This window comes from Tursiops truncatus, chromosome 5 (assembly GCF_011762595.2).
Source record: "Tursiops truncatus isolate mTurTru1 chromosome 5, mTurTru1.mat.Y, whole genome shotgun sequence".
NCBI lineage: Eukaryota > Metazoa > Chordata > Mammalia > Artiodactyla > Delphinidae > Tursiops > Tursiops truncatus.
Genome location: NC_047038.1, coordinates 71,468,719 through 71,482,585, shown reverse-complemented (window position 1 = coordinate 71,482,585; position 13,867 = coordinate 71,468,719). Strand labels below are relative to the sequence as shown.

General features: G+C 41.4%; 1 protein-coding gene across 1 annotated transcript; it reads left to right on the top strand.

Annotated features, from left to right (window-relative positions):
• Positions 1-4,310: 4,310 nt before the first annotated feature.
• LOC101318306 (small ribosomal subunit protein uS12-like) lies at positions 4,311-4,759 on the top strand. Its single transcript, XM_033857470.2, has one exon. The coding sequence runs from the start codon at positions 4,331-4,333 to the stop codon at positions 4,757-4,759; it is 429 nt and encodes a 142-aa protein (XP_033713361.1). The 5' UTR covers positions 4,311-4,330.
• Positions 4,760-13,867: the final 9,108 nt, after the last annotated feature.

The window sequence follows — 13,867 nt, the reverse complement described above, 5'->3', positions numbered from 1 at the left end:
GAGCCTGTGAGCCACAACTACTAAAGCCCACACGCCTAGAGCCTGTGCTCCTCAACAAGAGAGGCCACCGCAATGAGAAGCCCACACACCTCAACAAAGAGTAGCCCCCACTCGCCACAACTAGAGAAAGCCCGTGCACGGCAACAAAGACCCAATGCAGCCAAAAATTAATAAATAAAAATTATTTTTTAAAAAAAATAAAATAAAATTATAACTCAGTAATACTCACTTTAAAGATGAACAAAGGATTTGATAGGCCTTTTTCCAAAGAACATCTACAAGTAGCCAATAAGCAAAGTATATTCAGGAAAATATATTCAATATCATTTCATTAGGGAAATACAAATCAAAACCACAATGAGATACTACTTCACACTCACTAAGATGGCTATAATCAAAAAAGTCAGATAGGGCTTCCTTGGTGGCGCAGTGTTTGAGAGTCCGCCTGCCGATGCAGGGGACACGGGTTCGTGCCCAGTTCCGGGAAGATCCCACATGCCGCGGAGCGGCTGGGCCCGTGAGCCATGGCCACTAAGCCTGCGCGTCTGGAGCCTGTGCTCCGCAATGGGAGAGGCAACAACAGTGAGAGGCCTGCGTACCGAAAAAAAAAAAAAAAAACATTACAAGTTGTAGATTTGCCATCTGTACCTATAAAATAGTTAACAAGGAATTTTCCTTGTATCTGTCTGAAGTCAATTTAACTCAGGGTCCTGTAAGAGTGGTGACCAAGACTGTTCATGTCATCCCCACAGAAGACAACCAAGCTGTGTTCCTGCAGCAGCAGAGCAGGGAGTGCCTGTTCTCAGAGACAAAAACAATCGCTGTGGCCTGGTCCACTAGGGTTTCCCGAAGAGTTGAAAGGGAATCAATCCAGAGTAAAGAAGATATGCTTGAGTGAACATTTTCAATACAGTAAAAATAGAATAAGAAAGTCTTGAGAAACATTGAGTTCGTGTTCTAACGTAAGCATTAGGTTCTTTTTCATTTAGACTTGTACTCTTAGCACAAGTTAAAAACACAAGGGCCTACTTAGAAGACAGGCCTGGAAAATCAAGGATCATTCAGCAGTTTTTTGGTTTTATATATTTTTATTGATTCATTCTCACACTTCCTAGGAGCCCTCCGTGTGGGAAGCTGAGTGCACAGAGATGATCAAGACATAGTCCCAGCAAGGAGGAGCTCTTGGCCCACGGGTGGAGTCTGAAGTGCTCAAGTAATCTCAACCCAGCATGAAAAGTGCTACGTGAAGGCCTGAACTGGGGGCGCTTGGGGCCCCTGCAGGAGGGGGCTGGCCTGGGTGCCCTGAGAGACAGGGGTGTTATGGTCTATTTACTCACGGCTACTGTGGTGCTTGTTTATCTGCCTAAGCCTCCACTTTCCCACCTGTAAAGTGAAGCTAATTATAGTAAGGAATGATTGCATCTGTGCACTAGCTGGCCGGACTTGAAAGAAACACAGATCATACTCCTGCTGGTGAGTTAACACCCTTGGAAGACTGTGACCCAATATATAAATTTCTGGAAGGAGTTGCCTAAATACAAAATTTCCATTAGTGTTATCAGATTTTTTTATTCGTTTATTCATCCCGTAAACATTGATTTAACTTCTAGCCGCCATGCTTTTTTAACTGGAATACACAGCAGGGGTGAGCAGCGGTGGATCAGAGGATATATAGGCTCAGAAATTCAACATGGCAGATCTTTTCAAAGCATTAAGTTTACCTAGTATAAGCAGTTCATAACATTTTCATGTTAAAACAAACAGGGGTATGTTACAGACAGGATTGTAAAATGCATACAAAGTTTTAGGGTAAAGCTTTGGGGGCTCATGGTAGACTTCTTTGATTTATGTCTTCCAGAATTCAGGGGGAATGTGTTCCTTCTCTTCTGCCATTAACTGAACATCGGTTGTTAAATAAGTATCTTAGAAGATACAAAACATACATCCTTCCAAAAGTATATAATCTGAACTGAAACAAGACACATGAACAAATGAATCAAGTAGATATCCATACGTGTGTCTTTTTTGAGAAGTATGAGAAATTGCTTCTGTGTCTGTGAAGTCATTATATGTTAGACTCCAGCCATGACAGAACTGTGAGAAACCAATTCAGGGTCCCCACTAGAGAAAACTGGAGAAAAAAATAAAATTCTGCAGGGAGCTCACTAAGGAAACAGATTCAGAAACAGCAAAGGATGGGTCTTTCTTACACAGAGCAAAAGCTCACATCTGCTAAGGTGACCAAGGCAGGTGGGCTTGGGAGGATGCAGAAGATTACAAAGGGCAGGAATTGGGGGAAGGCCATTCCAGGTAAATGCAGTGACATCTAGAAAAGGAACAAAGTCAGGAAAAGTGCAGTTGTATTTAGGGTTCAGGGAGTAATCATTTGGTCTAAAACAGAAGTTTCCCCAAACATACCAGTGCGGCCTAATGAAGGGACCTTGAAACCAAGGACAAAGAATGTGAAATGTACCTGCCACTTAGGACACGCTCAAGTGAACCTTACTGACTTAACACAAACAGGACGAGGCATGTGTGATGATGTACTCTACAGTGTCCTGGCAAGTTAAAACGAGTTCAGCACCGGAGTCTGCTTGAAATGTTTCCAGTTTGCTCCCTCCTCCTCTTTCCTCACCTCCCTGTCTATTCTCTCCCATTCCAATAGGCAAACAGAAAACATTCTGCAGTACTACCCACTCCATTATATGCAATTAAGTCAGGAGTATTCCTGTGGGATGACTCTCCAAAGGTGGAATAATTTATGCGGGTAGATAAATTGGGAAAGTGTTGGGATCGCCCAGTTTTGGGTGTGTATTAATTTTTGTATTAATTTGGGTGTGTAATACAATACGCAAGTTTGTATTAATTTTTACATCTTCATAGTTGCTAGATGTCCTGGGAAGGAACCGTGTCTTGATTAGCTTAGTTCCCGTGTCTTGGCACATAGTGTAAGATCTGAGGGAGTCAGCCACAGGCAGGCCTAGAAAACCACAGGCCTCACCCCACCAGGCTGAGTTTTTACTGGGTGGTCAGTTGCAGGACATGACACGTGCTTTCTGCAGCGATCCCAGAGAGAAAAGGAGGAGGACCTGAGGGTTGTATGCCAACAACTCCTTCCCAAACCACCAGCATCTCCTGGGGGGTAATTGGAGTAAGGTGGCATGAGAGGACAGGTGTGTTATCTTAAAACGTGTCCCTAGAGGCCAAGACGTCTGTGCCATACGTGGCATTACTAACCATGTGTGCACTGGGTGGTCTATGTGATGGGGACCTTGCTAAGGCCAACTTGAAACAAGAGGCCCACTGAGCAAAGATGTTCGTTCCAGCTGGTCCTGTGTCCAGTGGTGGAAACTGCAGCGTAACGTCTGTCCTGGAAAAGATCAGTTGATCAGTCCCTCTTACTTATGAGATAGATGCATTGTCCAGGAGACATTGGAGGAGGGCAGAGGGTGTATCAGAAGGAATTCTGGCACTGTTCCTCCTGGAGGTCTCTAGGATGTAAAGTAGGTTGCCAGGGAGGGATGGAAGGAATTCTCATAAGGAGCCCAGGGCCTCCTGGGAGAGAATGAATCTGGGACCCAATACTTTGGGCCTCAATACCTGTTTTCAGACTTGCAAACTGGCTGGTCAGATGGAAATAGCATCGATCTTTCCAAGAGACAATAAAATTTGAGAATACAAAGCAGATTATAGCAACAAGACTTTTATTTTTTATTTAAATTATTTTTAAAACTACTTTTTCCCTAGAAGGTGGCACATTTTCAACAATAAAAAGTCTAACGACCGAATGATCTGTCTAGAAATATATACATAAATATTAATTTGACAATATTAAATCAGTGGTAATCACTATAGAACTGGGCTGTAAGTAAATTGTATACTATAACAGAAGAATGTGGGATTCTAAGCCAATTAATAATATATAATATATATAATAATATAGAGAGAGCAAACGCTTAGCCCATTTATTAAAACCAAAGTTTTCAAGCCTAACAGCACACAAGAAATAATCACACTAATTACACGTAAAAAAGGTCTGGGCTCGGGCTTCCCTGGTGGTGCAGTGGTTGAGAGTCCGCCTGCCGATGCAGGGGACACGGGTGTGTGCCCCGGTCCGGGAGGATCCCACGTGCCGCGGAGCGGCTGGGCCCGTGAGCCATGGCCGCCGAGCCTGCGAGTCCAGAGCCTGTGCTCCGCAACGGGAGAGGCCACAACAGTGAGAGGCCCGCGTACCGCAAAAAAAAAAAAAAAAAAAAGGTCTGGGCTCGAGGTGGCTTGTGGCTCCTTCCTGTGCTGCATCTCTTTCACTCAGACCCGTGGTGCCGGCAGGATGGTCAAGTGTCGTGGTTTCTGTACTGTCAGGAAGCTCTGTAGCCACCGAAAAGACCAGGAGTGGCATGATAAACAGTACAAGAAAGCCCATTTTGACACAGCCCTGAAGCCCAACCCTTTTGGAGGCGCTTCTCACGCCAAGGGAATTGCACTTGAAAACGTAATGGTTGAAGCCAAACAGCCAATTTCTACCATCAGGAAGTCATGGTTCAGCTCATCAAGAATGGCAAAAAAAATCACAGCCTTTGTACCCAATGATGGTTGCTTGAATTTTATCGAGGAAAATGATGACGTTTCAGTTGCTGGATTTGGTCGCAAAGGTCATGCTGTTGTTGACATTCCTAGAGTCCACTTTAAGGTTGTCAAAGTAGCCGACATCTCTCTTTTGGCCCTATACAAAGGCAAGAAGGAAAGACCAAGCTCATAAATTTTGATGGTGAAAGCACAATAGTAATAAATTTTCATATGCCAAAAAGTAATAAATAAAATAACAAAAAAGGTCTGGGGCTTCCCTGGTGGCGCAGTGGTTGAGAGTCCGCCTGCCAATGCAGGGGACGTGGGTTCATGCCCCAGCCCAGGAAGATCCCACATGCCGCGGAGCGGCTGGGCCCGTGAGCCATGGCCGCTGAGCCTGTGCGTCCGGAGCCTGTGCTCCACAACGGGAGAGGCCACAACAGTGAGAGGCCCGCGTACAGCAAAAAAAAAAAAAAAAAGGTCTGATTTGCCTTCTTCATGCAATCAGCCTAGTGTCTGTTCCATATGTATATCAAGTTCATGGAGTTTTAGAATTAAAAGGGATCTTAGAAACCCAAGGGATCCAGTTATTTAGTTAGGCAGCTCCCCCAGTTCTCTCATTTTACAAATGAGTAAGTGACATACCCAAGGTCAAGTTATTGCACGGACAAAACTAGACCAGTCTCTTGATTTCTAGTTCATGCCTTAAAATGTACACTTTCAAGTATGCAGTGCTCTATAAATATCAATTAGGACAAGTTTATTCACAATGTTGTTCAAGTTTACTATATCCTTACTGACTGTCTACTTGCTCTATCAATTATTGAGAGAGGTGAAATCATCAAATATAATTGTGGATCTACTTTTTTTAATGTACATTTAAAAATATTTCCTAATTCTGAATTTTCTCTCTTTTAGACTGACTTTCCATCAACCTGATCTAAATTAAAACACTTTTCTGCATGGACAGGAACAGCAGAAAGGAATCAATAAGTAATACAGAGTTGTCCCCAAACTCTGGCACCTCCTGGAAACAGAAGGGATTACAGTGAGATGTGGAAGAGTCTCCATGCAGCTAAGGACCCCTGCAAGGGGCCCCAGCACTGTGCTCACGTGATCATCCATTTACACAAAATTTTCAAAAGTAAGATGTTTTAACCACAGTTGCTTTAGATAGCTGTCCCTTTCCACTCCAACTTCGTGTCTATCACATTTCCCTCATATCGAAGGCATTAGAGTGACTGCAGGCAGTTATGGTTCCTGCTGAGGAGAAATTGGGGAGGGTGGGGAATGTATCAGCTGCAGTTTTGCAAGTTGTTTTCCAAAGTTTCAGTAAAACAAATGAGAAGTGACAAACATCATTTGATTTGTCATTTATTTTATTAAAGAACTGAAAGAAAAGATTTTTTTCCAACGTTATTGAGGTACAATTGACCAAGCTGTATAAATTTAAGGTGTACAACATGGTGATGTAATATACATATCTACTGTGAAATGATTATCACAATAAAGTTTGCTAACACACCCATCACCTCACATAGTTACCACTTTGAAAGAAAATTCGGATTAAAAAATTAGTGGAACAAAAGTGGTTACTATGAAGAATGAAACCAAGAGAAATTAGTCTGACATTGAAAAGCAAATTGTGACCAAAAAATTTCAGATCATACCAAAAGCAGTAATTCATCAAGAGGAAGAGACGAATTTCAAATAGAAGTAATAAATAGGTTTTTGGATTGTTTGATGATCCCATTAAGGGAGGGAAGCGAAAATACCTTTAATTGGAACAATATTTAGATATCATGCCAATTTGACATGAAGTGCTGCCATCTAAAAAAAAAAAAATAACAGAAATCATACCACTACAAGGGGGACATAGAGATAAACTGGTTAATAAGTGCTATCAGTTTCAAAGAGTACTCAAGATTACACATTATACAAGAAAGTTAGAAAATGTCCTGAAATCTCATACATGGATCATAGAAATTTCCCCAAATTTGACCACCAGCCTAAAATGCACACAACACTACAAATGGATTGTGAAGTTGAAAGAAATTCTTCTCAACTATCAACAGTAAAAAAATTTGATGAACCATGGTCAAGGAAAATCTGAATTATCTTTCTATTCCCACCATAGAAAATATTACAAAATCGGTTTTTTTACTAAGAGACAAAGAATTTTTTAATGCAGGGAAAAAGATTGTTAGGGAGGTGTGTGAGAGAGCTAGTTAATAAAAAATATTTTAGTTTCCTGGATTATGTGGTGTCAGCATTTTGAAATTTGTAACCTGTTATTTCTTTTCTCATTCAAAAACAGATATTCTCTTCCATATCTGATTTTGTGTTTCTAATTTTTTATTCTTTCATCTTAAAGAGGGTCCCCCAAACTGAATAAGTTACAGGTCGCACAAAACCAGGACTTGGCCAGGATGTAAGTTAAAATAGCAATGTATTTTCTTAATTAGAAGAAATTGGGCTATCTTTTTGCAGCCTTTGGGGAGCACAAAATCTGAAGCTGACCGGTGTGGTCATGGAGCTGTGGGTTGTCCTGGGCCTTGACCAGCAGGGGACAGTGAAGTAGAGCAATTCCAAATAACAGACTGCATTGCCATCAAAGCTAACAACAAAATAAAAGGTTATTTTTGCATACTGCCTGGGGCCAGAGGTTTTACTTTGGTGCTTTGGAATATTTTAGAGGACAAATGTTTTAAGAAAGATGTGAAGCATAAACATAGCTTCCCTATACAGTTAAAATAAATCAAAAGAGCCAGATAATTAATTGCATGAAGACACCCCTCCATCCCCAGTATTATAATTATTTATTTGGTTATACTGTTATGAGCACTGTGCTTCAGAATTTTACTACACCAAAATGAGTTTCTCCTAAAGAGTGTCTTCTTCCTTATTACCTTGCAGGAGAGTCCATTGTTTTTCTACTTAAGAACTGCCTCTTCTAATCTTGAAAAAGCAAATATTAATTTGCAGGTCTGTTTCATGCAAAATTAAAAGAATTTCATGTTGGTGAAGAACAGACAAAGCAATCATAGCAGTAACACGGGCTGGTGGCAGGTGGAAAGGTCATGGTTAGTTAAACCCCAGGGTCCTTTCCAACACTGATGCCCAAGATCCTTGGCGTAACTATTCACAATAACAGCTAATACCTCCATGGGGCTGACTCTATGCCAGGCATTATACCAAGTTCTTCATATTGTCTTATTAACTCAGGTAATGCTCACAACAATCCATCACTATTGTAGCACTATTACTACTCTTGTTTTCAGATGAGGAAACTGGGCCACAGAGAGGTTAAACCACTGACTAAGGTTGCACAGCAAATGACAGAGGTGGGCTTTGAGTCTCAGCAGCCTGGCTCAGAATTGAGGCACTTGGCCACCTGCTACAGCCTTTTGCTACAAGTCCAGGCCTATCTTTCTCCCTCCCGAAGAGAACATCATTATAAAGCGATCAGTAGGACATACCCCAAGAACAGCAATGTTGCAATACTCCGGTCTTTTAAAAGTGGTAGAAAGGATGCTGCTACTAAGTTGGATTCTCCGCTCCATGTTAGGAAAGCTGCATTGCCCACGAGTGGAAGAGAGAGAACTGTGCTTCACCCACTTTTCTCCTCTGGTGACTGACGAAGGCAGATGCCACTTCACAAACTTCCCACAGGACCACACTAAGATTTCTCTCTACTCTGTACTCCCCTCAAGTTATACAGTCTCTCGTCTCATTGCTGTGAAACTCTGAAAGAATCGACTGTACTGTCTTTTCCTAATCATTCACTCACTCTTCACTCCTCACCCTGGCTTCTGCCCCATCCGTTCTCTGGCAGCTGATCTCAGTGAGGTCACTGAAAACCTTCAATCAGCCAACTCCATCTCCCCCCAGACTCTTCCCTTGGCCTCCATAAGCCTTCTCTGGGTCTCCTGGTACCTCTCTGCCTTCCTTCCTTAGCCTCCATTGCTGACTTCCCCTCCTCTGCCTTGCCCCTCTCCTCTCTTCTCTTCTCCTTCTACACCTCTCCTTGGCTCTCCCATCATCTGGCCCTGTCTCTTAGAGACCAGTGGTTTCCAACACTTTCTTGTTCCAGCCAGTCTCCTTTGTGCTCATCTCATATTTCCTGCCGTCCATTATACATCTTTCGTTGGATGGCTCTACTCAAAATGTCCAAAATATTATCTTCTGCCCACCAACTGCATTCCTTTTCTTATTTACCCTGTTTTAGTTAATGACATCATCCAAACCGAAACTGGATATCCCAGCACCATCGTGCATCCCTTCCCGTCCCTCAGATCCGTCTGGTCAGTGAATAGTGGTGACATGTTTCCAGGCCTCTTTCCCCTGGGTCTCCATTTCCACGGCCCCTGTTCAGTCTCAGATCTACTCATCCTCATCAGCTCTGTACAATAGCGTTTCTTAACTTGTCTATCAGTCTACTTTCATAGCCACTGTCCCCATTCCCACCCCCTAACTTCCACTCTATCACACTTACTTTGTTCCTAAAATAAAGACTGATGACATTATTCTCATACCTTAAGATCTTTGGTGGCTTCCCACTAGGAACAGCATATATTCCTTAGAATGTCATTTAGGGATGGCTGCAGTCCAGTCCCAACTTGTGTGTCTAAGTTCCCCTCAGGCTACAATGCCCACTCTGCTCCCTCACTACACACCCTAGACTTTAGCCACCCATCTGGACAGGGCAAAGAACAGAAGTTTGTTAGGCAGACAGCCTGGGGGTCAATAAGTAAATCTCCCAACTTCTAGCTATGTGACTTTAGAAATATGATCTCAGCTCTCTGACGCTCAGTGTCTTTATCTCCAAAATGGCTCTAATGATCCTTTTTCAACAAAGATGCCTGGGCACTAAACAAACATTTAGAGAGTGTCTACTATGTACCTAAGGTTGAGCTGAGAACTCAATAAATATTAGTTCCTTTTTTCTACACCTGCTTCTTCCTCACCTTTGTTAATGCAGTTCTTTCTACCTAAGCAGACCTTTCCCACCCCCTCCCCGAATCCTTCAAGGCCAGGTTGTGATGTTAGTGAAGGTTCAAGGGAAGGCCCATCTTGCCTCCCTTGGGGGACTTGGACCAGTTATTTACAGTGTATTTTGTTAGCTTTCTAATGGATTCTTTCCTCCTCCAGACTAGGAGCTCTTTGAAAGTAGGAATGGTATCTTATGTATCTTTGCATCTTATGCATCTAAATATGTACATAAATACATTCAAGAGGAAAAACTTAGTGTTATCTATTGTTATCAAGATGTTATAACTCTTAGCATGATTTTCTGGATATTAATTACAGATATACCCTGTGTTGAAATGTCCCAGACATTTTCAAATTGCCTTTCATATTGTGCTGAATAACTTTTTTGCTTTGGTACAATAAAACCCTGTGAATTTGACATATGAAGTGTTTGAGAAAATACACGTAAATGAACCATGTTTGGATTTTCTAATATTTATATTAAGAAATGGTATTAGTTAGCTAGGAAACAGCCTTTTAATGTTTGTGTATTATTTTGAATAAATCATTTTGAATTAATGATGTTTAACTATGCTTGTCTCTGTTATTATTATACACCTTTCTGTTACTTGCTTTGTTTTGTTTTTGCTGTCTCCCCACTCCCCACTAGAATGTAAATGTTCAAAAAGGCAGGAATCTTGTCTATCTTGTTCACTGCTATGTCCCCAGAGTCTAAAACAGTGTTTAGTAACATTTGTTGCTAGATGATGAATAAATGAATGTATGTTATACTTTAATTTTTAATAGAAAGTAAATTATTAAAATGTAAAATATGTGCACCAATATATTTAAGATACTGGTTGAATTATGATCTAGATGGTTCAATATTTGTAGATATCTCCATACGTATGACCCACAAACACCTCAAGATCTCATGTCTTGTGTCTATTTGAGTTTCCAACCCACATCCTACAGACAGACCCTTTTCCACACTCCTTTGGACCCAAATTCTACCCCCATTCCTTTCATGTTTTGAAGACATTCTTGCTTTTTTCCTTACTTGGAAGTTTGAGACATCTGATGTGAGCTTCTGAACTTCCTTCTTTTTTTTTTTTTTTTTTTTTTTTTTTTGCGGTACGCGGGCCTCTCACTGCTGTGGCCTCTCCCGTTGCAGAGGACAGGCGCTGGACGTGCAGGCTCAGTGGCCATGGCTCACGCGCCCAGCTGCTCCGAGGCATGTGGGATCTTCCCGGACCAGGGCACGAACCCGTGTCCCCTGCATCGGCAGGCGGACTCTCAACCACTGCGCCACCAGGGACGCCCCCTTCTTGTTTATTTCAAACTTAACTCCTCATTAACTTGACTCATGGTTCCCTTTGCATGCCTCACACCACTTCACCTCTGCACATTTCCTCTTTTCCTAGAATTCTCTTTCCAGCTCTACAGGCCTGACTCCTACTTCTCCTTCACTGCCTTCCACAGAAACCGTTTTCTCCATGAAGCCTACTTAGGTCTCTCCAGCCAGAATTAACCCCTACCTCACCTGACCTTTCTCAGCACTTTATGTGTATCTCTTTTAAGACATCCTAACAAAAATAAGGGCTGCTTTGTGCAAAGCACTGCAGGTGTTCTGGAACCAGAACGTGGGTCCAACCCATGAAGGAGTGTAGTCCAGTGGATGACTATGAAGCAGAATTATCAAGAACGTCTTAGATCCCTTCTTAGAATACAAGCTACCTAAAGCAGGTCTTTGGTTTTCCCACCTTCATAGGCCGCAGAGCATCCCCTGTTGTGCCATGCACTGAGTAAATGCGTGTTCTAGGTTAAGAAAATGCTGCAAAATAGTGCTTGCCTGCTCTTCATACAACATTGTCCGGAAAGGAAGTCCTCTACCATCATTCCCAGAATAAGGTAAGTTTCCTTATGATCAGTCAGCAGATACAGATGAGAAAGCTGTAGCTAAAAGAAGAGGTTGTTCCTTCTTGTTTCTTTAAATTAGCCTGGAAGAAATGGAGACTGGAGCAGAAAAGGGGAAAGAGGTGAAGGACATCATAGTTAAGATGTGCTAAAATCAGGAGAACCCAGAGCAGGCAGACAATTATTTTTCATAAGACAGAGAGAGAGAGAGAGAGAGAGAGAGAATATAAATGAGAGAAAGAGGAATGGGGAAAGAAAAAGAGAGGAGGGGAGAGGAGAGGAGACACCTTTCTGTTAGAAGCTAACTAGAAGTTTTGTTGTGTTTTAAATAAGGAAGATAAGTGGATTTTTAATGCTTTCTTAATATATGCTACAGTGTGGATGAACCTTGAAAACATTATACTAAGTGAAAGAAGCTGGTCATAAAAGGCCACGTATTATATGCTTCTATTTATATGAAGAGTCCAGAACAGGTAAATCTATAGAGACAGAATGTAGATTTGTGATTGCCAGGGGCTGGTGTGGGGGAGGGAGGAAATGGGAGTGACCACTAATGGGTTATGGGGTCTTTTTCTGGGGTGATGTAAATGTTGTGGAATGAATGTTGATGGTTGGACTATTTTGTGACTATACTAAAAAAAAACTCTAATTGTACATTTTAAGAAGGAGAGGCTATTTCTTTTTTATTGAAGTATAGTTGATTTCCCATATTGTGTTAGTTTCAGGTGTACAGCAAAATGATTCAGTTATACATATATATGTATATATCTATATTCTTTTTTGGGATTCTTTTCCATTATATTTTATTACAAGATATTGAATATAGCTCCCTGTGCTAGACAGTAGGTCCTGTTGTTTATCTATTTTATATATAGTAATATGCATCTGTTAATCCCATATTCTCAATTTATCCCTCCTCTGCCTTTTCCCCTTTGTTAACCATAAGTTTGTTTTCTATGTCTTTGAGCCTGTTTCTGTTTTGTGAATAAGTTCATTTGTATCATTTTTTTAGATTCCATATATAAGTGATATCATATAATATTTGTCTTTCTTTATCTGACTTACTACACTTAGTATGATAATCTCTAGGTCCATCCATGTTGCTGCAAATGACAAGATTTCATTCTTTTTTATGGCTGAGTGATATATATATATATATATATATACACCACATCATCTTTATTCATTCATCTGTTGATGGACACTTAGTTTGTTTCCATGTCATGGCTATTGTAAATAGTACTGCTGTGAACACTGGGGTGCATGTATCTTTTTAAATTAGAACTTTTGTCTTTTCCAGATATATGCCCAGGAGTGGGACTGCAGGATCATATGGTAGCTCTATTTTCAGTTTTTTGAGAAACCTCCATACTGTTCGTCACAGTGGCTTTATGAATTTACATTCCCACCAGCAGTGTAGGAGGGTTCCCTTTTCTCCACACCCTCGCCAGCACTTATTATTTGTACTTTTTTTTTTAATAAATTTATTTATTTTTGGCTGCGTTGGATCTTTGTTGCTGCGCGGGCTCTCTCTAGTTGCGGTGAGCAGGGGCCACCCCTCACTGTGGTGCACGAGCCTCTCATTGCGGTGGCCTCTCATTGTGGTGGCTTCTCTTGTTGTGGAGCACGGGCTCTGGGCACGCGGGCTTCAGTAGCTGTGGCGCACGGGCTTAGGTGCTCCAAGGCATGCGGGAATCCTCCCAGACCAGGGCTCGAACCCGTGTCCCCTGCATTGGCAGGCAGATTCTTAACCACTGCGCCACCAGGGAAGCCCCTATTTGTACATTTTTTTGACGATGGCCATAAAGAGACTGTTTCTAACAACTTTGTTATCTGTCCAAACAACTGGGTACAACCTAAAAGTCTAACATTAGGAATGATTAAATCATGGTACATTCCTCCAAATGGAAAAAATCTTTTTTGAGGGAATATAGAGTAACGTGGGATAATGCTCATGAAACTATCATAGATGGCCAAAGAAGATACAAAACAGTTTACAAAGTATGATCCCAACTTTATCAAATATATGCATGGGTAAGTGGAGAGAAGTCTAGAAGGAAATGCTCAAAATATTTACAGAAGTAGAATTACAGGCTTAGCAAGCTTTTGTATATGATTTTTTAGAAATCCCTTTAAGTTGAATAGAGCTTTTCATGCACAGTAAAGTAAAAAGGTTAAAGGTTAAAAATGTAAATGTTGGATGGGCTCAGTACTACACACTTGTTATGCCACAGGTCACAAATACTGGTCATGATCTAGCTGACTGCAAAGACGGTCAATCCAATGGCTATTGACCAGTCCTCTGCCTCTGATCTCTTGTGCCTCTGGTCTAGTGTTTCCCAAACTTCAGTCATTCACATGCCATCTTCAGGATTTGCTTATCCACCTATTCTATTATTTAATTTTCTCTTTA